The sequence below is a fragment of the Anopheles coustani genome, chromosome 3 (assembly GCF_943734705.1).
Source record: "Anopheles coustani chromosome 3, idAnoCousDA_361_x.2, whole genome shotgun sequence".
In the NCBI taxonomy this organism is placed as follows: Eukaryota; Metazoa; Arthropoda; class Insecta; order Diptera; family Culicidae; genus Anopheles; species Anopheles coustani.
In genome coordinates, this window is record NC_071288.1 from 17,592,937 (window position 1) to 17,617,227 (window position 24,291).

Consider the following 24,291-nt stretch of genomic DNA (forward strand, 5'->3'; position numbering starts at 1 on the left):
GCTCACATATGCATATGCTCTTCCACAATTAATCAGATATGCACACTTTACGTTGTATGAGTATCATTTTGTCATATGAACCTACATTGGCTAGTTATCTCGGCCATGTGCTCATCGAAGAGACGCAATCATCAACATCAACACCATTTCATTAATCAGTAAAACCACTGTGCAACATCAAAACCTTCTGTTTACAGCCATTGAGTTTAGCAAAAACAAAAATAGGGTAGAGGAATGAAGATTCAGTCGATCTTATCTTATTAAGTCTCCACATATCCGTGAATGGTAGTCTAAGTTTTTTTGTCGTTTAGTTTAATATTTTAAAAGGTTTTTTGAGCTGAACCTTTAGTTTAACGCCTCGAAGCCTTCAGGAAACTTGGATCGTATAAATACGCCTATCTGTCGGGCAACTTCCTGCTCGTCCTCGTAGCCCTTCAGCTGGCGGCAGTTTTCGTACCACTCGTTCAGTCGCTTGTATTTGGTCAAATCCAGGCCACAGTGCTGCAACGAAGGGAGTGAGGTAAGGAAAGCCGACATTAAGTTTCGAAAATATGTTCCACAATGAGTAGTTCCCGACACTCTCACTTACCACAGCCGTTGCGATCGACGGAAGTAAGGAGAGGTCCGCCACCGTTGGATTTTCACCCGCGAAAAAGTCATTCCGAACAAGATAGTGTTCCAGGTCGGTCAATGCCTTTTGGGCGGTGGCCCTATTCTCGTCCGTGATCTCTGTTTGGGCTCCAGTGAACAGACCACCGAATGAGGAAAAAAACTTCGGATAGAACGCACCCAAATCGTGATGCAGCACGCGATTAATGAGGGCCTTCTCCTTCGGGATATTTGGGTAAAGTGAGTGGCCCGGACGGTAGGCGTCGACCAGGTACGTCAAGATGGATCGCGACTCGCCGAGATAGAACCCGTTGTCATCCAGCGTTGGGATGGTGTGTTCCGGATTTATGCGCATGAACTCCTCCGTTAGCGTTTCTCCAACCATAGGGTTGACCTCCTTCAGCTGCAATGTGGACAGCAATATCAAAATTTTCTCTAAATGACACGGATCTTGCATAACCAGCAAGAATGTGTGTTGAAACTTACGTTCACAGTCAGTCCTAGCTCCTTAAGTAGCAGCAGTACTGAACGAGTCGATGGACTCGTCGGGTAGTAGTACAACGTTGGCGTAGGCATATTGAGTGATGGATTTGATCAGAATACACCACAAATTCTTTACTCACGATGGAGTAAATGTTTCACCGACGGTCAGAGACTTACTGATGGACCAGTCTCATGCGTTAAATTATGACGGCACCGGTTGCCGATAAGCTGAATCAAACGAGGTTAGGTCGTAGATAAGTTCTTCGATAGCCTCGCGATATGCAATGGCGCTATGTTGAAGGTCTTTACTGTAAACTAGCATGACACGGGAATTCAGATAATCATTTATTTTGAATAATTTAAACGAGGCTGAGCTAAGTTCAAGCAACACAGAAACTTTTGAAGATAAATATGAAGATGAAGATGTCACTTTCAACTGATACTAATAGTTTGATTAGAACTATTTCTAGTATTTTATTTCTTTTAAGCATCTATTATTTGAACACAAAGTAGATTATTCCAAGAAACACTGTTTTGATAAATATTTAATAATAATCATTTGCGATTTACGGACGCAGAATATGAATAACGCTTGCCTTATTTTAAGAACAGTTTAAATTTCCCTGATTAAAATCCATAATGCCGGCCGGCATTGGCTCCTTATCTCGGTCACGAGTTCATCGAAAAGACGCAATCATCAACATCAACACCATTTGATTAATCAGTAAAACCACTGCACTACTACACATCAAAATCTTCTGTTTATAGCCATTGAGTTTAGCAACAACAAAAATAGGGTGGAGGAATGAAAATTCCGTCAATCTTATCTTATTAAGTCTCCACACATCAGTGATTGGCAGTTTTCGTTTCTTTATCGATATCTTTTTTCAATCGAACATGCATCAAAAGAGTTTGGCAACGTTAACTTGTCAGGGGGGTCTAATTAAACCCCTCGAGACCTGCTGGAAACTTGGATCGTATAAATACGCCTATCTGTCGGGCAACTTCCTGATCGTCCTCGTAGCCCTTCAGCTGGCGGCAGTTTTCATACCACTCGTTCAGTCGCTTGTATTTGGTCAAATCCAGGCCACAATGCTGCAACGATGGGTTACGGAAGTTACGTCAAAGAGGTCCCACAATAAGGAGTTCCCGGTAAAACGCATATACTCACCACAGCCGTTGCGATCATCGGTAGCAGGGAAAGGTCCGCCACCGTTGGATTTTCACCCGCGAAAAAGTCATTCCGAACGAGGTAGTTTTCCAGGTCGGTCAATGCCTTATGTGCAGTGGCCCTATTCTCGTCCGTGATCTCGGTTTGGGCTCCACTGAACAGACCACCGAATGAGGAAAAAAACTTCGGATAGAACGCACCCAAATCGTGATGCAGCACGCGATTAATGAGGGCCTTCTCCTTCGGGATGTTCGGGTAGAGTGAGTGGCCGGGACGGTAGGCGTCGACCAGGTACGTCAAGATGGCGCGCGACTCGCCGAGATAGAACCCGTTGTCATCCAGCGCCGGGATGGTGTGCTCCGGATTTATGCGCATGAACTCTTCCGTTCGCGTTTCACCAGCCAATGGATCGACCTCCTTCAGCTGCAGTGTGGTAAGAGGGCTGTCTAAATCTAGTCCTGACGCCAGATACCTTGCATAAACAGTCCTTAGATACTTACGTTGACAGTCAATCCTAGCTCCTTGACCAGCAGCAGCACTGCACGGGCCGGTGGACTCATCGGGAAGTAGTACAATGTTGGCGTAGGCATATTGTGTTATGAGGTTGCTCAAAATTCACCACAATTCCTTCACTCACGCGAAAACGTTTCACCGGCGGTCGTAAACTGACTGACGAACTTGGCCACTCCAGTCTGACGGGTTTGATTGTAGCGACACCGGTTGCCGATAAGTTGAATCAAACGAGGTTAGTTATTAGATAAGTTCTTCGATAGCCCCGCGATAAGCAATGGCGATATGTTGAATGTCCCACAAACAGTGGTTAAATAGAGGAGAAAAAGACAAAGAGAATTCTGGAAAAAGAAATCCAGAATGGTATGTTATCGTGATACGCTACCACCCAGAAAGTATTGCATGCCACACTGATTAATGCACTGGTTACACTACCTGCTGGCGCTTGAAAGTGTTATCGTTTCACGTGCAAGACAACACTTGTTGGATGCCAAAAGGGGAGCCGGCATGAAATCAGTAAATCAGTGCCTTGCCCATTTGAGTTCAACCAGTTATCATGACTCCTGCTTGTTTGATTATAATTTCTAGCGTGTTTTAAGCAATACTAACACCAAGAATTTAGTCAATTTGAACTCATCCTAACGTAATTAGAACGGAAAAAACTCTAAATCTTTGCAGAAACTCCATTTCGTAAAGACGTTAAACACCATCAAATTCCATTCATGGTTATTCACGATTTTCTAATTTTTAATATATTCAAAGAGTTCAAACACTGAAGTAGGTTAATGCGCAACGTGATATAAATTTACATAATTTTATTCGTGTGCCGTTTTCAACTGGTGTGAGCTTGTGTTTTATTTTTGTTAATGCTTTACACCATTTTGCATTAAATCAAGTTTATCGTCTGGTGCTTACCATAAAATACCTTTGAAGTTAAACAGATTGCCAACGATAATCTACCACATAAATCTAAGACATTTATAATTATTTTACTGTGTTGCTAATTACGAGCCACAATGGTATCGTTCCGAATGGCAGGTCGCCCACAGTCACCCGATAGATAGTGACAGGAGTGCGATGGACTTCCACCACACCATCAGACCAGTGCTGTTCGTTGTTCAACTATTCGGCCAATTTCCGCTCCAGGGTATCCTTAAGAGTGATCCCTTGCGATGGCATTTCCGCTGGTGTTCGGTCCAGACGGTGCTCTTCGTGCTACTGGAACACGTCGGTCTATTCCTCTGCTACATCGAGTACGATCGGCTGATGGTGATCGGTGTCAACGCGGACAACCTGATTGGACCCTTGTTCTATCTGGACGTGATGATCATCATGGGGTTGCTGCTAAAAGTTGCCTACCAGTGGCCCTCGATGGCGTCCAAGTTCCAGCAGGTGGAAGCCCTCGAGACGATGCAGTACGACGCGCAACGGCACGGGCGACAAGGTGCTAGAAAGATCCGCACCGTTGCCCTGTTGTTGACATTTGCCGGATTTGGTATTTCTGTTCAACTACTCAATGCAGCTAGTGTCACCTTATTCTAATAGGTTTTGGTTTACCTTCCATCAGCTGAGCACATGCTATCGATTGGGAAGACAATGTACGCTAAGGTTGATGAGGCACGTGTTTGCAACTGGAACTATAGTAACTTTCCCGAATACTACGCCCTCCGGACATATGAGTCCTTTTTCATCCGTGTTCCATACAACTTCCCGACGTTAATAGTGCTAGAGGTTAGTTATAGGACCGATGTATGGAAATTCTGTGGATTGAAAACTTTAAAATCATGTCACCTCAGTACGCAAACACAGCCCTCACGATGGCGTGGACAGTCCAGGATGTGCTGATCATCATCATCAGTGACGCGATCGTCGGTTACTTCGAGCGCATCAACGAACGGATTCAGTTGTACTGCTCTGTGCAGGTGGTCGCGAAAGAAAAGTTCTGGTGTGATATCCGCTCCCATTACGTCACCGTGCGAGAGCTCCTAGAGCAGGTGATGGCCATCGTTTCCCCACTGCTGGTGGTATCCTGTGGCACTAACCTCTATCTTATCTGCTATCAGCTCTTCCACATCGTCGAGTAGGTGTTCCACGGGCGCATTGATATCGAACTCATCGACCACTTCTCTAATATTTAATTTCTACTTTGCAGGGAACAGAAATATATAGTCCATACCATTTTTGCATACTTCTCGCTGCTTTGTGTCATCACACGGGCGTTCCTAACCATGAACTACTGCTCGGCCGTTCATGAGGTTGCACGTAAGCCAGTTGGCATGTGTCGTCGAATTCCGTCGCAGAGTTGGTGCAGTGAGGTGAGTACTATTCCAATGCTGAACTTTTCAAACGCTTTAAACTCATGTTTGTTACAATGGATAAACAGCTTCAGAGGTTTCATGACCATATACGTAAGAATTACATCGTCATCAGTGCAATGGGCTTGTTCAATATAACGAGGAGAACAATGCTGACGGTAAGTACTTGTCAGAAGATAATTCATTAATCATGAAGCATTACGCACCTGTTCTTTAAAGTACTATCAATGGAGTGGCCAGTTTAATAGCCAAAATGCAAGTGTCTAAGTAATATTTCACTTCTTTTATTTTTAAACTCGTTAACATATGTATTGTCAAACAAATGATTGTACCTCAAGATGTTGGTAATCACACCGAATTATAACCGCACAGCAATTTGCACGAACTATCATACGAATGCGGTATGTAATTCTTTTTCTATTCTTAACCAATCTCGTAGATGCTTGGAGCGGTTATAACCTATGAGCTTGTGATGCTGCACTTCGCCAAAACGACCGAAAATCAGGGCGTCGTTAAGGAGTGCTCTAAAACACAGTTCTCCTACGAACCCAAGATGGAATCCACGTTAGCCGCTCAATCCTTATAGCTGCAGGGCAGATCCTCACCGACGCCCTTGGAGGTGCTGTGGAAACGCAGCAATACCAGCTCGTACGTCAGTATCGATCCGGCCATCTGTGGAAGCAAACGTAAATGAATGTTTGCGGTACGTCCCGATGTGATTAGAAAACTGACCGTTAGAAAGATTTTCCGTGTAATTTCAAAAAAGCCCATCCCCGAGATGGACACACCCGCGGTAGAGCAGATGCGCAGAATCTCCAGCTCGTCGTTGTACTGCTCGCTTTGCACCGTCTGCACCAGCTTGTGCGTACGCAGCGATTCTTCGTTTACTTCAGCCGCACACCACAGCTTGGCCGTGGTGCGCACGATCAGAAACAGGAACGAGTATCGAAAGTACCACTCATTGATGGCGTACGGTTTGTTCCTTTGAGTTGGGGAAGAAACAAAATCCGTGAATGTAACAGCTGTAACCTGTGCGTGCAACTAAAACACATACTCCACCGTGTTGAGCGTTTGCAGGCAAAGAAAGTACACATCGTTGGCACAGGAAGCGATCACCAACGGGCCCACCATCCGGTTGGCACGCTCCACCAGCTCCATCAGCCCGACGAAATGTGCCCTCATTTCGCCCCAAAAAGCCTCGGAACTGTTGTACCGGTTGGCATCGATGCGCTTGTTTAGCTGGCCGAACCGACACCCGATGCTGGTGGAGACGAGCATGATGAACAGGTCCGTAAACGTCCAGATGAAGGTGAGTGCGATCGTGGTGTACTATGGAGAGTAATGGCCGCTATTATCAGCAGTCTTGGTATAACGATCGTATAGGATATTTACCACCAGGTATATTGTAAGGAGGTGGTTATAAGGGATCGACGGATAGACCATCCGGAAGGTCAGCATTGCGTACAGTTTGATGGGGCTGCTGACATTGTACCTACAGGTGAGGCTCTCCTGGTACACGTTGTAGGCATGATTGATCACACTCATAGCATGTTCAACTGAAGAGAGAGAAATAGAGTGTGTTACGAGATGGATAAGATGGTACACGTCTGAGTATGAGAACATGATCTACCTACCGATTGCCGCACCAATGATACCAACGGCAACCCACACCACCCTGCGCCTCAAGTTGATCGCACCGTACGGTCGGGCAAAGAACAGCTCCTCCCGCTGGGACCAGAACGTCATGAAATCCCCCCAAAGGATCGCCAGTCGCACGAAGAACACATTCAGCAGGGCACACATCCCGAAGAATATCGGTTCAGCCGAGTTGATTGCATTAAAGCCAATCCGGTTGAGCCTTACCAGGGCGGCAATCATAATCACAAAACCGCCGACCATGGTTACTACACTCAGTACCAGTGGAATCGAGAGCAACCGGAAGTGCAAATCCTTCGGATCCGTCGCACTGATGTTCGTCAGTGGAAACACACCAAAAAGTCGGGTCCAACGTAGCACTAGAAAGGGAGCGTTGTTTTTGTTTTCACACTTCTGTTCTTTTTTCGCTTCTGTAAAATCAACGTTTTTGGAGACCTACCGGACGCGATGGCTAGATGGAAGCGCTCCTTCCGGTCATCGATTTCCTCGGCGGCACGTACGAACGTCACGTTTCCCCGCCGCCGCAGCCAGTGCCATTTGGAAGGATGTCCCTTCCCCCGACCCCGACGGCCCCGATCCAATGCACCACGGCTGCTCCGCGCCGGAAATCCAACACCAAACCCGCTGGCAATCATCGCCAAATGCGACGACCGGCATCTACAATGTTGCTCCCGTGAACGTGCCCGCTCGTTTAACGTGCCGCAACTCGAAACTGTTCGGGTTCGGGTTCGGGTTTGTCCCCACGGCCAGGGTCACCCGTGTAAGTGTGTTTTCGATCGAACGATAAATCACGCCATCATCGAAACGGTGCCGAATGTCAAGGAAAGCGGTTCAATTAAGGAGCAGTTTTGTACCCTCCCTGCAATCCGATAGCCCGATGTCAGCGTGCGAGCGCAGCCACACGCAGAAGGATAGCAATTTGATGTTATTACGGCACGCCAACGTTTCGGTAAACAACAGTCTCTAGAAACAAACGGCGAACGTTCTAACGCCTTAGTGCGCAGTGTAAACAGAAATTATGTCTATTTCCGTTCGGAAGTCCCTTTTTGAGAACGCAAAGTCCTATCGAAAAACACACTTTGTGGGTGGTAATTTTGTGCTATCATTTGGCCCGCAGGCAATTGAATCTCCCTGACACACGCAAACCGGAAAGGATAAAGAGTCGAATTTGTAGCGGAGCATAAAGCCCCACCCGAATGGGTCAATAAGTATGCTAGGCAATGGCTTTTGCTGCAGCATTTTAACCCTCTCTAGCAGGAATTAGAACGCAACAGCACGTACAATTGGGTTCCCTTTATTAAAAGCTTAAAATAATTATGATTGCATTATTTTTCCCAAACCTATGACCTTTTGTTTCCTAGGTTCTCGATAAGTAAAGTTTTCATCAAGGGCGTATTAGAATGCGTATCAGGAGTCACGTACTGTCATATATAAGTCTAAAAGTCTAATACTATTAAAATAACCCTTTAACGACACAAAGATTAAATATTTGTACCATATCATGTAGGAATCGGGAGTAAGTTTAAGTATCAACCGTAAGACAGTTTTAAACACTTAAAATAAACACTAATCCGCTCCTAAAATCAGCAGTCATTCTATCGGTCTACGCTGTCTCAAGGTTGGGTGGCTTCTCCGAGCGTAAATGTCATCATCGAAACCCAATTCCAGCCCCGTGCCAAACACTTGAGATTGAACTTTATCGAGTACCGGAGCGGCACCAGCGGTTTGTGCCTCGAGATATATGAACCGCCCGGTCGGTCAATTGCGATTGGGCCACTCTCCGGGTTGGGTTGCCGGTACCGAGCGCTCGCAGATGGGCAGAATGTTGAAGATGAGCAACACATGCAGCTGTAGACGAAGTTTCGACGAGTTCAAACGGACCGGTTCGTTTCCCAAGAGGGCGAGTCGCGCGGATGGCTAGAAGCAAACCTGCCGAACGGCTTAGGATCGGAGGTTATAAGTTAGCGCTGGATTGCTCAACGATTAGTCATTGCATTGCGCTGGGAATCGATTCTGCCTTCACGCGACCGGTGTGGCTCGGCCGAGGGAGGAGGACATATTTATGGACCCTCGACCGGCCCCGAAAGAGTGTGCCATCGACACTCGACAACAAAGTAAGAGGAGCGTGAATTGAGCTGTAACGATCCGAAGAAAAACACGCTCCTTGCGGATGATTCCGGTGCCGGTGCTGTTGACTTTTGAGGGTTTTTTTTTTATTTCTCACCGTGTAGCTAAAATTGCTCTAACCTAAACATCGAACACACAGTTGCCACCGACGGGGCCAGTATTAGTATTTGTTTTGCAGTCACGCATCCGAAGCCGTCAGATGCTCGAAGGGAAATTTCGAGCAGAGCGGAATGTGGCCCTTATTTTCCGAGTCCTCGTCGAACTTGAGCATCACCAGCTCGTACGTCACAATCGTGCCGGCCATCTAGGGGAAGAAAAGGGAAAATCATCAATGGCACCGATTTCAATGACAATCAACGGATTTTTCCCTTACCGAGAAAAGCAACTGGCGCGTGAGACTGAAAAATCCCATCCCAGATAGGGCAACCTTTTCGCTCTTCAGCTGGGCAGCAAAACGCTCGAGCTTTGTAAATGAAATGTGGTTGAACGTAAACAACGCCGAAGGAAAACAATCGAACAAGAGTAAACAGTTTTTACGAATCGATCTCACCTCCACACACCAGCCCACGTTGGGAATTTTCATGATGATCTCGAGCGGCTTTTTGGCGCAGTCATGGATGTGGGCCGCCGAAAGGAACACCGTCACCGTGCGCGCCAACAGGAACATCAGCGAAAACCAGTAGTAAATATCGTCGACCGTGTTGGCGAGCTTCCTGTAGGGTGGGAAATTGGAGTTTGCCTCTGAGGAACTTGCGAAACTCTTCTCAACGAAAGCATGTGTTTCATCTAAGATAAATAGAGTCTAACAAACGAGTCGTAAAGTTTGGAGGAAAGCACGCCACACTCACTGCGACACGTGCAAAATCTGAAGGCAGATGTAGTACAGGTTGGTAGCACAGGAGATCAGCATCGTCCACGAGATGGCACGGTCGACGTCGTCCAGCAGCTCGCACACCGAGACGTAGTGCGTGCGGACACGAATCCAGAAGTCCTCGTTCGGAATGATCACCCCGTCCGACAGCATCTTCAGGTGGTTGTTGATCTGCTGGAACCGCGTCGCTATGCCGATGCTGATGCAGATGATGAAGATGTCCTGGTAGTTCCAGTAGATGGTCAGCGCGGTAGAGACGTACTGTTGGGGGGAAAAGGCAAGTAAATGGAAGACTGGTCATCTCCATAACGGAACAGTGTTAACTTCCCCGAGCTCACGGTAAAAAATACAGCGCTGAGATTGTGGTACGGAAAGATGAGATACATCTCGGCGAATCTCCGCAGGGCGTAGTGCTGGAATTGGTTCGTCACCGTCCAGTTGCACTGCTGTATCTCGATGAACTGCGTGTGCGCCGTACTGTACACCGACAGGCAGTGTTCCACTGAGAGTAATAATATTTTGAAAAACAATTATTATAAGAATCTGTTGAGTGGAACATAGTTCTGGTAATTGCAGTCCGAACTAACCAACAGACAGTATTAGCAGCGTAAATGATACCACAACCAGGCGCTTCCGCAGGCTCCAGCCAACCATCAGGAATGGAGGTCGGTTAAACGTTCGGTCCACCTCGTCCCACTTGATCGCAACCGACCGCCACACGGTGGCCAGATTTAGGAAGAGCACATTGATGAGGCACGCGTCGATGAAGAAGACAAAACCGCTGACGTTCTTCGCGTTAATGCCGATCACCATGAGCCGCTGGTACTCGTAGAACGCCTGCAGCAGGGCCGTCACCACCACGGTCAGGTTGAGCAGGACGCGGAACGAGAACCACTTCAGCCCCAGCTGGGCCGGTTCGCTCCGCACGATGCCGTCGATGGGGAACATCCCGAACATCTGCCCCAAAATGACCACTGCACGAAGACGGAGAAGGTGGTAGGCGGGAAAATAAGTGGTGATGTTGGTCACCCCACCAGGTTGGACCTCCGCCAAATACCTACACGGTCGAATGCCCCGCAGGAAGGTATCCTCTTCATCGCCTCCGATTTCGGCCCGAAACTTCTCGCGCCAATTGCGCAGAGCGTGAACTCCTTTCGATACCAGCATCGTCCGTCGTCGCTGTGGTCGTGCCGTTTGGGATATCTTGCACCACGCGCGATATGGTTGCACGCCGAATGGTTCGCGTTTGGGAGGACGTGGTTTGCGTGCCCGCTCGAATCCGGCGAATTATACGCCGCTCGTAATCGTAATCGAAATCGGATGAATAATTAAATCATGACCCCGCCAATCCATGGCTACTTCGCATGGGATTCCCGTGGGTCGTTAGTGGTAGACCGAATGGCGGGAAGTTGTTTACGAGTTGCTCCAATCTGCGGCTCCTTCTATCTGCGACCGAAAGCGACTGCCAAACAGATCGCTTGGGGACATTTATCACCCAACTCGCAATAATCTGCTCAACCAGAGCGGAGGGAACTAGCAAAAGTTTGATGTGCTGGTAATGAGATTATATAAGTGATTAGAAAACAAACTATGAAAGTCAACCGTTATTTGTCAGTTTTTCCGTGATTTTATTTTTGAACATCATGGCAATCTATTTTACAGTTCCCCATGTGTTTGGAGTCAAATCAATAAAACTACCGCTAAATACACATTAATAACAGTGATAAACTTGTTTCGCTATATTTCATCTTTAGAATATTTTTTCCTTTCGGATTTCAGCAATATAAAATGTCATCATTCAAAGCGTGAGAACCAACTCGTTCGATCTATTATTGTCCCAACATTATTTTATTTTTAAAAACACATTTGTTGGTGCGAGATATATAAATCAATACGAAAGTAGGATAAATAGAGTGCTCGCAAAACTTGAAAGTTTATTATCAAAATATTACATTATGTATTGCATAATTTTAGATAAAATATAAAATCCAAATCACCATCAAAAATTTTACTTCAAAACACTAAACACCAATTACAACATCCACATAATTTATGCTCAAAAAGATTTGATGAACAAAAACTTGAAACGCTTAAAAGGTAAATCGACCAGACTTACAAAAAAATGTATTTTCTTTGAAGATCTAGTAAGATACACTGGATTCTAAATAAAAAGAAAAATGCTTAAAGTTCGTCCTCAACTGTGCAGCCTCTAAATCAAGCAACTCATTTTTTAATACCCATTATCTCATACTCACTCGATTCAACACTACTTGCACGCATCCCGTGGTTCTTGAATCGATTAGTTCACACTTTCCGTGTCATTCGATGTTGGTGTCGTATCGAGCAGAGAACCAGAACCTCACGATGGTGGCATCCATGTCCGGAGGGGCTTTTTAACACTCATAATCCATGACGGGCAATTAGCCTTAGCGCGTTTAACAGCACATTAACAGCCCAAACCGGTAGGGTATCGGAGCAAATAACTCATCCTTTCGATAGTGATTATGTAAACGGGGGAAGCCGATTGCTCACCGGTTGTACGACGGATAGCCCTTGAAGGAGGTCTGTTTGGTCTTACACACTTACTGCCCTGTTTTATGATAAAACAGGTACCAAATGTTTGTTCGTTTGTGGCATTTTTAATTCAGAACAATCATGATACACATGGTTAATAAGTAATTTTCTCGACATTAGTTTTACTTAGTGGATTTCACATTTAAGGGTTCGAACACCTGATAGTGTGTCCAGCCCAAACAGCTTTCGTCGCAGTTTGTCGAATTGCCCAAGGAGCGCTTTGTAAACCGGTGGTAAATCTCTGAACATCCTTCATACCAAAGCAGGATAATCAATCAGCTTCACTGCCAAGCACCATCCCCGGCCATTGGAAGCGAGCATGACTTGGAAACCTGGCAGCTCATGTTTCAAATATTTGCGCTGCTTGTGCAGCTCATCCAGCTCCGTTCCGACGCCCCGTTTCGGTTCCTCAAACGGAGAGCCCAGCCTCGTGCTGAGTAAGTTGTTGTTTTCCTTCACCAAAACTACCTCCACGATGATGGGCTCTGCGTTATCATCGCAAGACGACGATGCGATGTACAGACACTTGTAGTGTTGTGGAATCGCTTCACTGCATCGTACGGCGCACCGAAAGCTCCAAGTAGGATTTGAACATTTGAAAAGTGCCGCAACTGGCTCCGATGCGCAATGTTTGCAAAGGCAGCATTGAGAATGCTCGTAAAACTCCGCCACGTAAAAACCGAACAGACGAGCGGGTTCCGGAAGTACACAATCCAGTTTCGCCCAATGTTCAACTCGTTTATTTTTCGTTCATGCACGTGCCCGGCCCTGCCGTTGTGCTACATACACACAGCGACCGTTCACAAACGACCACTTCCGTTCGCTTTGCACAGCGTCAAAACCAGATGCCAAAATCCCGGCGAAACCAAAGTTTTGCGAGTTTTCTCACGGTGAGCACGCCGCAGGTACGCCGTAGGGCACCGCCTCCCGAACCGCCAGAAACCATCCTAAATTCAAGGTTGAAATAGCTCGTGGCTTAAGTGGTTGCGACGAAACTCCGAGCTACGCCAAAGCACAGGTTCGGCATGCATTAAGCAAACAAGGACTGAAATTCTTCGAGCATGCTGTTACATTCTTGCCCGAGTCATGATCCTCGTTTTCTTTGCTTTATACGTGTTCTAGGAACAAAGATTGACGTTTATGTGGTGGTCTTTTTGTTGCGTTTTTCTTGTAAAGAAAAAGTTTCCACAATTTGTTGCAAAAGAAAAGACCACCGAAGCCAAACAGGTAAAGGTAACTCTAGGGACTTCTTTTTTTTCAAACTCTAATGAATCTGATAAAATAAAATTTAAAGAATTCATTTTTAACAATAACAAGCGTAATTTACCTAGCTTAAGGAAAATTTTATCAAGATTGTGGTTCTTTAAAAAAGTTTATAAATTAAAAAAATCATAAAATTAAGCTAATATTCTTATTATTTTGGTATAGTAGAAAATATGTTTATAAAATTGATAACCTCATTCGTTGCGAAACTAAAACGTTGAGAAACGTTTAAAGACACCAACAACAAATTCACCATCAAAAATACACTAACGTAAGACATTTTTTCATAATCAATTCAAAACAATTTTCTCGTGTTCCAATATCAACAACAGGCACATCAATCTTTCACCAAACTAGTCGACCGTATTGCAACACTGTGTCCATCTGGCACAGGTTTTAATCTACATATGGAAGGCATGTTTACCCTCCGATAGGCTGCTCTTTTATCGGCCGCCCGATGGTCCCGATGCTGCTCCGATGTCGGAACGGTGCATTTCGATGCACCACACCCGGATCAATCGTCTGGCCCTAACCCACGCCACCCAGAAATCCCTACTCATCATGACCACGGGTGACCACCGGAGGCTGACCGCACTGGGTCAAACTATAACCAAACTGCCGGCCATCCACTCCGGCACTCGGCACTAATCTCCCACCCGCTGGCTACGTAACCAAGCAATCCCGATCCAGGGCGCAACCGGAAAGCCTTCTTCTGCAATCGGCTTCCATCACTCCATGAACGCGTCGTGCGACGAGCAACGTGTAACGCTGCGTAGCGCGTGAATCGTAGCTCCAAAACCACGTGAGATGAGCTCCCCCAACGGAAAGATACTCGACAACCACACGCGTGGTTCTCCCCCACAGAGGAAGCAGGCATCTTCGGAACGCGCGCGAAAAGGGATGCTTCGCGAGTCGTGCGCACGTGTGTCACTGAGTGACCCGAAGTGTGCACGAAGCGCCAAAGCACTCGTCCCGCGAAAGCTGCATCCCCCTACCCCAAAAGCTCGCCCCACCACCCAACGGGCGGATACTGTAATCAAGCTTTCGCGAAGGGGAGCCCAACGAGAGTGAATCTGCCGGCATTTGCTGCTGAAGGCGCGATCTCCACGTGCTAGCGAGAGTGATCGGCTGTCCTCGCTCAATGATGACGATACTGATGATGGTGATACACGGGGTGAGATGATGGTGATGAAGATGAGCAACACCTCGCTGGTAGACACGTCCCTTTCCACCGGTCAACCGGCGGTCCAGCGCCCTTCCCTTCTTGCCCGGCCGGTGGAGAATGTCACCAGCAAGTACCGGTAGCATGGATCCACTCGCGCCATCTCTATTCCCTCCCTCCCTGGCATCCAAGGCAGACGACCGCAAGTATTTAAGCTATGTCCGACCGGGGGCGCAGGCTTAGTTGGTACGAAAGGAGCTGATCGTGCGGATCGTACGGGAACCGTGCGGAGCCGATATCGTGCAAAACCAAAGGTTCAGACAGTGCTAGTGTTTCCAGCAAGGACAATTGTTAGAAGGACACAAAAAACATCTACTAGAAAACAAAACTAAATCCCCGTGAAACGGCGTGTGCATGAAAGTGATTATTAAAAGTTGAACCACTAGAACTCGGAACCATTGTGAAAGTGTGGAATCAGTAAAGTTACTTCCTATGCTAGTATCTTCTAACAGTGTTTCATGTAAAAACCCCGCAGCTTTTGTGCGTAGCAACACTTCTCGAAGGATTGGTTGTTAAGAAAGGTAAGTAATGTTTAAAATACAAAAGATAGCACTAAAGTGAGGTAGTGTTTTGTCTTTAAAGTGTAGTTAAAAGGAAACAGTGAATGTATTTTACATTTTAACCAAGGAGGTGAAATGTTTGTTGGATATCACTTTTCCTAGACTAAACATACGGCAAATATGATATAATATTCGAAAAATACATGATTTATTGCACTGAGTACTCCAAGCTAGTCGTAACAGAATAAATCAATTCTTCTTAAACAGGTTCTCAAAATTGCAAAAAAAATGGTTCGGTGTTCAATTATTTTTAAAATAAAAGTGCTAAGAATGTATGGAGTTTATAATAAGTAGAACTTCGAGATTCTTGTGCCCAATCTGGAGAAATCAATCATTGAACCTAACAATAATCGTAGTGTATTATCCTGCGTCGCTTCGCTATCTGCTACGTAAATGCGACAATATTTACGTGATAAACATTTCTGGTACAACCCAGTAGTTTGTAGCTTTTAGAAATCCTCACCTATCTATTTTCGTTCCAAATTTGCGTGAGATAAAAAAAACGTAAAACCACCGGCAAGCGAACATATCAATTTTCCACAATCAGCTCCACGAGCATCGAGCCTCGGTTCGAACGTTCACGAACGCATGGCAAACGGGCAGATCGCAATCCAATCACTGTCCCGACACCAACCTGTTTTGGTGTCCTTGTGCCGGTGTAACGATGCTGGAGCATATTAGAATCGGAAACGGAGCACCACAAAGGGCCGAATCTCCGAAAAACCGTGGGCGTGTATGTGGGTCGCTAAACGAGCACACAAAAATCAACCCTCGAACCATACCTAACAGTCGTCCCAATTCCCGGCCCGAATGTGGGTGATTTTTTTGGCTTTTCCCCCCCTAAAGGCACGCCCGGACCGGCAGGACACTTGACGCACGGGAAGGTGAGCAAATGTGGCCGTTTGTCGTCTTTAAGCTCGTCAGCTTGATGGAAGGTGAAAGCGAAAGCGACGTAGCAAACATTCGCTGCGATGGAAAGCATTTATGTGTATTTTTTTTAGTCTTCCATTTCGGATTTCGTTCTTGAAAGCTTCCAAAAGGAGCAAATAAACGAGGATAATCGCCCACAATTCCTTACATTGTTGATTTTTTTTTATCTACGGCTATGTTTAAAGTAATTTCTCGTGGAAGATGAGAATTTATTACGTTCACTTTAAGCTGATTCCTTAAATTATTTACTGTGAAACCACATTTTTGGGAACATATAATAGAATAGAACCAAACAATTTGTTGAACATTACATTAGCATGAAAAACCGCTTGCGATGCCTATTCCAATCGAATTTTGAATTATTTCTCGATTACATAAATGAATATTTAACATGTGGTGTGCAAAGAAACATCGTTAGTCAGTATCAATAGGCATAAAATTACATGAGACAATTCAACTCAATTTTCAAGATTATCATCAATACGTCCGTTATTACAAGACCGAACCAAGTTCGGCAGGCAAAAAGTAGCGAAAGCTCCGACAAATAGAGCTACCAGTGGCTTTAATAGACACCTACCAGCTGCCGACGGTTTGCTAGACGATCGCCGGAAAGCCAGTCCGTAGCTAAACGTATCTAAAAATTAGCCATAATCCCTACCCCTAAGTACTATTTTGTCTTTCACGGCACGACCCCGCACGACGCCGGCATTCGCTCCCGAGCATCTCAAGTGCACCGGATGAAGCTGCCAACGGGCTTCTGTAAAGGTGAAGTTAAAATGGCACCTCAACCGCCCCGACGGGGGAAAACCGTGGCGTGCGGCAAGGAAAATTTGCTACAATTTCATTAGCCTTTGCGAAACCCGCCGTTACGCTTAGCGGCTGCCGAAGCTGGCTCGGCGATGACTGACCAACGACCGACGAGCCGAAGGACCCTGGAGTGTGTCCCTAGCTGGTGGTGATTTTTATTTTTTTCCGTTTCACATTTTATACATACGCCTTCTGGGCATAAGCCCGAACCAGCACTATGAGCGCAAACGATGGACGAAAATCATCAAAAATGACCGTACAGCTCCGTCCCGGCGGCCATTCGCTCGGGAAAGCCAACCACCCATACCCATACCCCATTCGAGTTTGATCATTTCGTTCGGACGGGTTCCGTGCGGTTGCTAAGATCCTTTCCCAACCCTAAGGACGATAAAGGAGTTTAAAAAAAAGGAAATCACAAGCCCCAAGAGAAACACTTAGTAAACTTTCATCACACCCACCGCTTCGGAGGACTTCACTCCCCTTTCAATGGGGTTTTTTTTTTTAATTTTCCACACCATCCCGGTCGTTTATGGGATGGCTAATTTAATGAATCCCACTTGTGCGCCCTTCTTATTTCATGGTTAACTTTATTATGCTCCCCGCATTACCAATTCTACCCGAGGCACACATTGAATCAACACAATGAAGTTTAATAATGAGGATTGATTCATGCGTCCGCATTTGGGTGAATCTTTTATGCACGCGTGCGTTCTTCCATTATGCGTTCCTTCGTGCGTTAGTAGAGTTTTCTTCGATTTTTAGGGAGTTTAAATTCCCCGAATTTTAATTTGATGCTATTAATGCCAAGTCAGATGAAAGCATAATCAGATTTTTGCATAAACAATGCTTGAGTTGCTCCGTGTTTAAATTAATTTATCAATTTTGTACAATTAAATTTCAGGAATAAATCAATGGGAATTTAATACAATACGGCCTGGCCGTCCAAATATATATATAAAAAAAAAATGGGAATTTAAAGGGTATCAACTTACACAAAGGAAAAATAGTTGAGAAAAGATATAAATTTAAAAAAAAATTGTTTTTAGTAACATTTATTTGTTTATTGGTATTGTAGATTATTTTCCTAAAACGAAAACGAACAAAATTATGGACAGGTCGGTCACCAACATGTAGTTGATATTCATCGACCTTTTTTAATTAAAGATCCTACAATTGTAAGTGCCGCGGCGCATAATATTTACCCAGGGGCAGCAACTAGAACCGTTTCACGGACAATTTCCTTCTAAAGCTTTTCCATTTGCTTATGTAACAGCTATCAACGGTATGGCGGAAGAGCATGAAAAGTCAAAAACAAAACAAACGTCCAAAACGGCGACCCAATCGTCGATGTAAAACCTTACAGCACCAGTCAACATAGTAGCCAGTGACGACGATGTAATGCTACGGCAGTCGTTTGTTTTCGCTGTTTATCTTATGTTGTGTGCGATTTTCTGATCGGCTCCCTTGCGGCGGCATGCCATTCCCGTTCAAGCGCGGAAGAAGACGAAACCCTATCAAACATTTCCCACCATTAGCCACCAGTTTTCCACCACACCGCGCGTAATTACCCTCCGTCTCCGCGCTGCCCGACGCTAAACGATCCCCATCGGGGTGACTCGAGTGAAACGGTTCAGTTAAACGCCACCACCAAACGGCCCACGGATCGATGATGATCGTGTCTTGTTTTTTATTTACATAGGCCGACAGAACAGTCGATGAAAGGCGTCCTCCTCTTGGGTGAGAAAACACCTATAGCCCGCTCACTACCAAAGCGTGCCATGATAATGTTTGCAGCCTGAAACCCGAGCCTAGAAAAGGCCAGATTCGTCTGGCGAACCCGACCAAACGTCAATCATTTGCAGTCGAGTTCATCTGCTACAACACGCCGGTTCTTGAGCGGCTTCGTATTCCACACTTTTCTTCCCCGCAGCAATTGGAAGTGAACGCAGGAAAACGGGCTGCAAGACGCACGCGTATCGTGTCAGGGTTCACACTAGCAATCAATCATAATTGCGCCACCATCGCATACACTTTTGCCGCAACGCGCTTTGGAAGCCAATGTTTGCCGATGTACTGCTCAATTTTCCTCGCCGGCTGGGTGTAATCGGAGCTTACGGCAGGATGCGCACACATGGGCGCAATGTATCGGCGATTGAAAGACGATAGCACCTTTTCACGGGATCAATCAGTTCAAAAGCTACGGCGTTGGTTTTCACAGCAACGGAGATGAAAGCGGAGCGTTATTGCCTTTTTTATCTCCCCAAAAGGAAAAACACTTTGGCTAACGCATTATGCGCCACAATGTTTGCCGGCCACATTCAACGAGGTTTTGCCTTTGATTTGCTCCAAGGCCGGGTGAACCTGGCTTCAATGGAAATCTCTTCATACTTCGATTCGCTTCATCGCAACAAATTCTGAACCGTTTTCGTTAGCAACCTCCCGTAGGTGGGCAATCGCTTCCGAAACGTGCTGCCTTCTATTTACTTTCTACCTTTCTTTTCGTTCCGCGGGCAGCGACCATCATCACCCACCTGACCGAGATGCGTCGAATTCAGTCGAGGTTCGGAAAATGGGTCATCGCGGTGACGCTGGTGGAGCCCCCATGAACGATCAGCTGGCCACAGGTCGGACAGTAATCGCCAAAGTAAATCTTGTGCCGTTACGACACGTTACTCAATCGCGCGTACGGGCAACCGTGGGGGGTTGGCCAGGCGTGTCCCATGCCCCATCCGACCCATTAGCGTGTTTGAAGATGCAAACTTTCGCCCCGAGCTCGCTGCGCACAAGCGCATGTGAACATTTCCTGTGCGTTTAGGGGCGAGCATGGGGGATGAGGTCCCCGACTGAGAGGATTGAGATGGAAAAATCAGGAGAAGAACGGCTTACTGGTTTGAATTTTCCCACAAGTACTATCAAATTATTTTATTCTGTTCGGTTTTTTTGAAAATATTTATGGTTTTTATTTTATTGTGTACAGGTTAGTTTGACCTGGCATTATAATTTTGATTTCGATACTGGTTCTCTTCTTCACTTAAGGTTTTTTGGGAACTATTTCGAGTTAATTTTCTAAATGAAATTAAATAGATTTCACTGTCTTTATCGGTTTTTTGGGAACTGTTTTAAGTTAATTTTCTAAACGAAATTAAATGGATTTCACTGTCTTCATCAAAAATATTCGGCGAATGTTTTATGAAACTAAAACAAACAACATGATATATACTTTTCTATTTCAATTTTGAAAAATCAAGAGCATCAACGAGAAAAAATAAAGAAAATTACTGACGATAATTTCAACTATAATGAACTGTATAAAATGCGAAAATGAAGTGAACTATAGAAAAAAATTTCACTAAATCACACAAGCTTTTAGGGCCACTGTCGTAAGGGAGTCAACAACCGCAAACGAAATTCCTCTCTTTTCTTAGCTTTGTAAAAAAAAACCCTTGAACGAAAACCTTACCCTTAAAAACCCTACCGTGACTCGTTCGAAACGAACTACCGCAAGGGTGGAATTGTTGGTTTATTTAATATCCTAACAGTTCTGTCTTCGCCGTTTGTTTGACAAGACAGCGACACTTGTCTTCCCCCATCCGTCGGCTTCTGTTGCCGCTACCGACGGTGTCGTAAACCTCCGGAGGCAAGAATCGATCTGTTTACTTTCGCTCTCGTTTGGCCCGTTAACGTAAACAACATCCCCGTCAGGCTTTACAAGCCTCCGCAGTAAGCCAACCCGTAAGCTTCCGATGAAAATCCGATGATCTCTCACTCCACGTCCGTAACCCGTTACCGCGCGATAGTGAGTGCCCGATGGTCCGATTACATCGTTGAGCCACATCGTCGTTGTTGCCTTGGCCATTTTGGAGCCACGGGGAACTCTTTTCGTACGGGCTTTTCACACCGGAATGTTAAACGAATGCTGTACAAGTGGATGCGCACTGAATTACCTTAGATTTGACCGTCAAATCCATCGTGTGGCGTAATTTTCGTGGGGAGTGACGTAAACCGAATGACCCCGTTTTAAGACGGTTGTATTCTCTCCTTAAAATTCTGCTTTTATTTCAGTTCGAAGGAAAGGGAATCCCCATAAAGTGTGCCCAATATAAGATAGCGTCAAAGTTTGTGGACTTTATTCATCTCATGCAGTTTAAATTGTCCCACCTGCGTGCGTTGCACGAGATAACATATTCATTAGACGACTTAAAAAGGCGAAACATCATCAAACAAAAGCTAATTTAAGAACCATTTTACGGAAAGTGCTGATTCATACCATCATTTGAATATTTTAATTATGTTCGTTAATGATTAACTATTCACGTGTCACATTCGGCGGGCGGTTCACAAATTCAAACTCACCCCCGCTCGCCAAGCTCAAGAATTTCCACTAGCTTGTGCTATATCTCGCTGAAAGGCACCCCAACGATCTTCGCTTCTAGCAGCCACGCTAGAGTTAATGATAGGTAAGAAGATTAAATTCACACCACACACGACACATCGCATCGGTTTCCCGCACGTACCCTGCGAGGAAAGGAAACCACCCTCGGGGGGGGGATTGGAGACAGAACGGTACCCAAGTGGAAAACGATTACCCACCGGCGACGATAGGTATATTTTCGGGCTCCACCTTTTCCGACTTTTACCCGGTGTGCACTTTGGGCTGGGGAGCCATTTTAACATAATTTCGGGCACACCGAGCCCGTTGCTACCGGTTAAGCATAAACAACATGCCGTAGGTCGGCGGAAATGCAAACTTTCCACCGGCGGGAAGGCTCTTTCTTGTGTATTTTTTGTTTTTGTTTTTACTATTCTACTTTTCGTGGCTGCTCCTTTCGTGGCTTTATCCGGCCAAAGACCGACGCCAGAAGTGGCAAATCCCCCGTCGGTTGCGAGACATAATTAATTGAACGTCTTACGCACGAGCGAGTGGAGAGGGGAGGGTCGTTTGGTTTCTAAGGGATTTTAGGGTGTAAATTTGGAGTTTCCTTTCCACCTGTTCCACCACCCTCGGGAGGAAAATTCTGATTTCGGGCACGAAAAGGGAACCCCAACCTGGCTGCGGGGAACGTTTCCACATTTTTCCTCACCACCGTGCTCGACGTAAAACCGTGCTGACAGGTTTCCACTCACTTTAATGCGTACCATAAACTCCAACCGAATCTTCCTTTCTCTACGCTGAAGTGGAAATGACTGCTGTCGAAAGGGAAAAGTGTTCTTTGGTTTTATTTATTTTTTATTTGAAAAAATTCACTCAAGCGAAGAATGATGTGGGTTGCGTGAAAATACCTACAATGCCACCAACGGGGGTGGTGGAAAATGCGCCCAGCGAACGAGGCGGGTATAAACATTCCTCCGGTGGCGTAAGAAGTTTATTACAGGGCGTTCCCGTAAACCCCTTTGCGAGTCAGTGTCCTTGCGAATCTCGGGCACCTCGATTCAGTTCCACGAGCGAGAGCTTCCGGGATGAGGGAGCGCATGGAGTGGAGTGATTCCTCCCGAAAATCGTTCAACGAGCAGCTGAGCCGTCGCAGGGATATAGGTGAGGCGCAAAAGGGAATGATGTAATTGCGGGAAGCCATGATTAATGTGCCATTTAACTCCCTCACGGGCGACAGACGGCGACATCAACCGAGAACCGGAGAAGATGCGCGTCATGGAGACGCCTGCTCGGGACGAGCGGTTCGAGATTTTAAGATACGGACCGAAGTAAGTAAAATCGACCCGCCCGCTCACTTGTACCTTCACCCGGGTGGTTGGCGTGTACGTGAGATTAAAATTTTTCGCGGCTAACCTCGAACCCAACGAACCGGTGAAAGAGAAATACAAGTGCCCGCCACCGTTCGTTCTCGAGTTTCACGCATTTTCTTCACCCTCATGTCGTAGAGGAACTGGTGGTGATGTATGTGCTCGTACATCCATACATTGCTCTTGTTTTCTAAAGGAAGGAAAAAACAAACTCCTTGGCTAAGCTGGAACCAAACTGGAGAATTGCGAAACCAGCAATCAAAAAATCCGTATCGCCAAAACGATGTACTGACAAATGTGTTCATTCGTACCGCAGTATATGGACGGAAAGGAAACATGTTTGTCATGGAAAGGAAACCACAAATTGTGTGCCTTAAAATATTCGTCAAAGCGTAGAAAAAATCCTTCAAGCTATTGGTTTTCATGGTCAATTCTAGATATGAGGAGCTTTTGATGAAGCAACAATAAAAAACGTTTGATGTTAAAAGGGCGACGAGTTAAAATTTTACAATTCACATCCTCGTCACTGGAAGTTTCTAGTGCACGTTTAACATTCTTGAACGAAAAAAAAACCTAACTCCTGAAGCTAACTTAACAAAAACCCTTTTCCCACTCAAGAAACGCATACCAACATCTCCTCCGTTGACACATGTTTGCTGATACTGGAAAGTCACAATCCATAACCACCAACCCTTCTTCGCCCACGAATGCCCGAACCGAGATCTAAGACCGTTATCATCTGCCCGCCTGCGGAAATAGGCAAAAATAAGCGAGCATAAATAATGCACATACATAAACGGCAATGGGCGGGCAAGGCCTAACAGGCATGCCAGTAGAAATTCTTCGCGCACATGGTAATGCCCGGTGAATCACAATAAAATATTTAACGTTGGAATGATGCTCCCTATCCTACCCACCCACTCGGTAAAAGTCTATTTGGGAAAGGCCCGGCCCGGAACGATTGGAAAACATGATTTCTCATCCTACGGGAAGCAAGCTTTGAAAATAAAAATAAAACAGATCCACGGAACGGACGCATTTATGCTCGGAATTCTGAACGAAAATCTCGTGCCCGGGGATTGATTCGCCCTGGGAATCCCTCCAGGATTCGCGTCGACAAAGACTTGCCCAATAAATCCCAGCAGCGACTAGTCACGGTTGACAGCACCGAGTGACTTATTTACGTTTATAGGTCAATCGGCAGATAATGGACATCGTTTCAGAAGGTCGGCGATGTGGACGTTCTCTTTGGCGGATGTGGTGCTACCTACAATCAACTAGTAGATAAATAAAACTAAATGAATGATAAAGCCTAGGTAAGCAGACTGCTCAGTAGTAACTCGAAACTGATGACTCCCCTTAATTACACGTCACACAACTTGTACCATTAGGCTACCCCGTTGGGAAGATCTAAGGTTCCTCGGGTGACTTATGTCCCACAGCGTACACCCTGT

General features: G+C 45.7%; 5 protein-coding genes across 5 annotated transcripts in view; 2 read left to right on the forward strand and 3 right to left on the reverse strand.

The window, feature by feature from the left end:
* Positions 1-345: 345 nt before the first annotated feature.
* Positions 346-1,185, reverse strand: LOC131259078 (glutathione S-transferase 1-1-like). Its single transcript, XM_058260497.1, has 3 exons — positions 1,096-1,185; positions 590-1,012; positions 346-501 (listed from the first exon to the last, which is right to left on the reverse strand). Exons 1-3 carry the CDS (start codon positions 1,183-1,185, stop codon positions 346-348), a joined length of 669 nt encoding a protein of 222 aa, XP_058116480.1.
* Positions 1,186-2,031: 846 nt separating this feature from the next.
* Positions 2,032-2,853, reverse strand: LOC131258487 (glutathione S-transferase 1-1-like). Its single transcript, XM_058259813.1, has 3 exons — positions 2,764-2,853; positions 2,264-2,686; positions 2,032-2,187 (listed from the first exon to the last, which is right to left on the reverse strand). The coding sequence occupies exons 1-3, from the start codon at positions 2,851-2,853 to the stop codon at positions 2,032-2,034; spliced, it is 669 nt and encodes a 222-aa protein (XP_058115796.1).
* A 997-nt stretch (positions 2,854-3,850) lies between these two features.
* Positions 3,851-5,674, forward strand: LOC131272160 (gustatory receptor for sugar taste 64a-like). Its single transcript, XM_058273806.1, has 6 exons — positions 3,851-4,268; positions 4,341-4,504; positions 4,570-4,853; positions 4,926-5,088; positions 5,157-5,246; positions 5,528-5,674. Exons 1-6 carry the CDS (start codon positions 3,851-3,853, stop codon positions 5,672-5,674), a joined length of 1,266 nt encoding a protein of 421 aa, XP_058129789.1.
* Positions 5,675-5,689: 15 nt separating this feature from the next.
* LOC131272166 (gustatory receptor for sugar taste 64a-like) lies at positions 5,690-10,909 on the reverse strand. Its single transcript, XM_058273818.1, has 12 exons — positions 10,804-10,909; positions 10,330-10,716; positions 10,081-10,244; positions 9,720-10,003; positions 9,422-9,584; positions 9,245-9,334; positions 9,054-9,175; positions 6,723-7,054; positions 6,481-6,644; positions 6,143-6,417; positions 5,877-6,070; positions 5,690-5,760 (listed from the first exon to the last, which is right to left on the reverse strand). Exons 1-12 carry the CDS (start codon positions 10,907-10,909, stop codon positions 5,690-5,692), a joined length of 2,352 nt encoding a protein of 783 aa, XP_058129801.1.
* An 11,646-nt stretch (positions 10,910-22,555) lies between these two features.
* The window catches only part of LOC131272175 (mucin-2), a 28,495-nt gene continuing 26,759 nt past the window's right edge, over positions 22,556-24,291 (forward strand). Inside the window, exons 1-3 of the mRNA XM_058273831.1 lie at positions 22,556-22,631; positions 22,708-22,798; positions 22,976-22,991. Coding sequence (XP_058129814.1) covers positions 22,556-22,631; positions 22,708-22,798; positions 22,976-22,991 — 183 coding nt within the window. The remainder of the gene's footprint in view (positions 22,632-22,707; positions 22,799-22,975; positions 22,992-24,291) is intronic.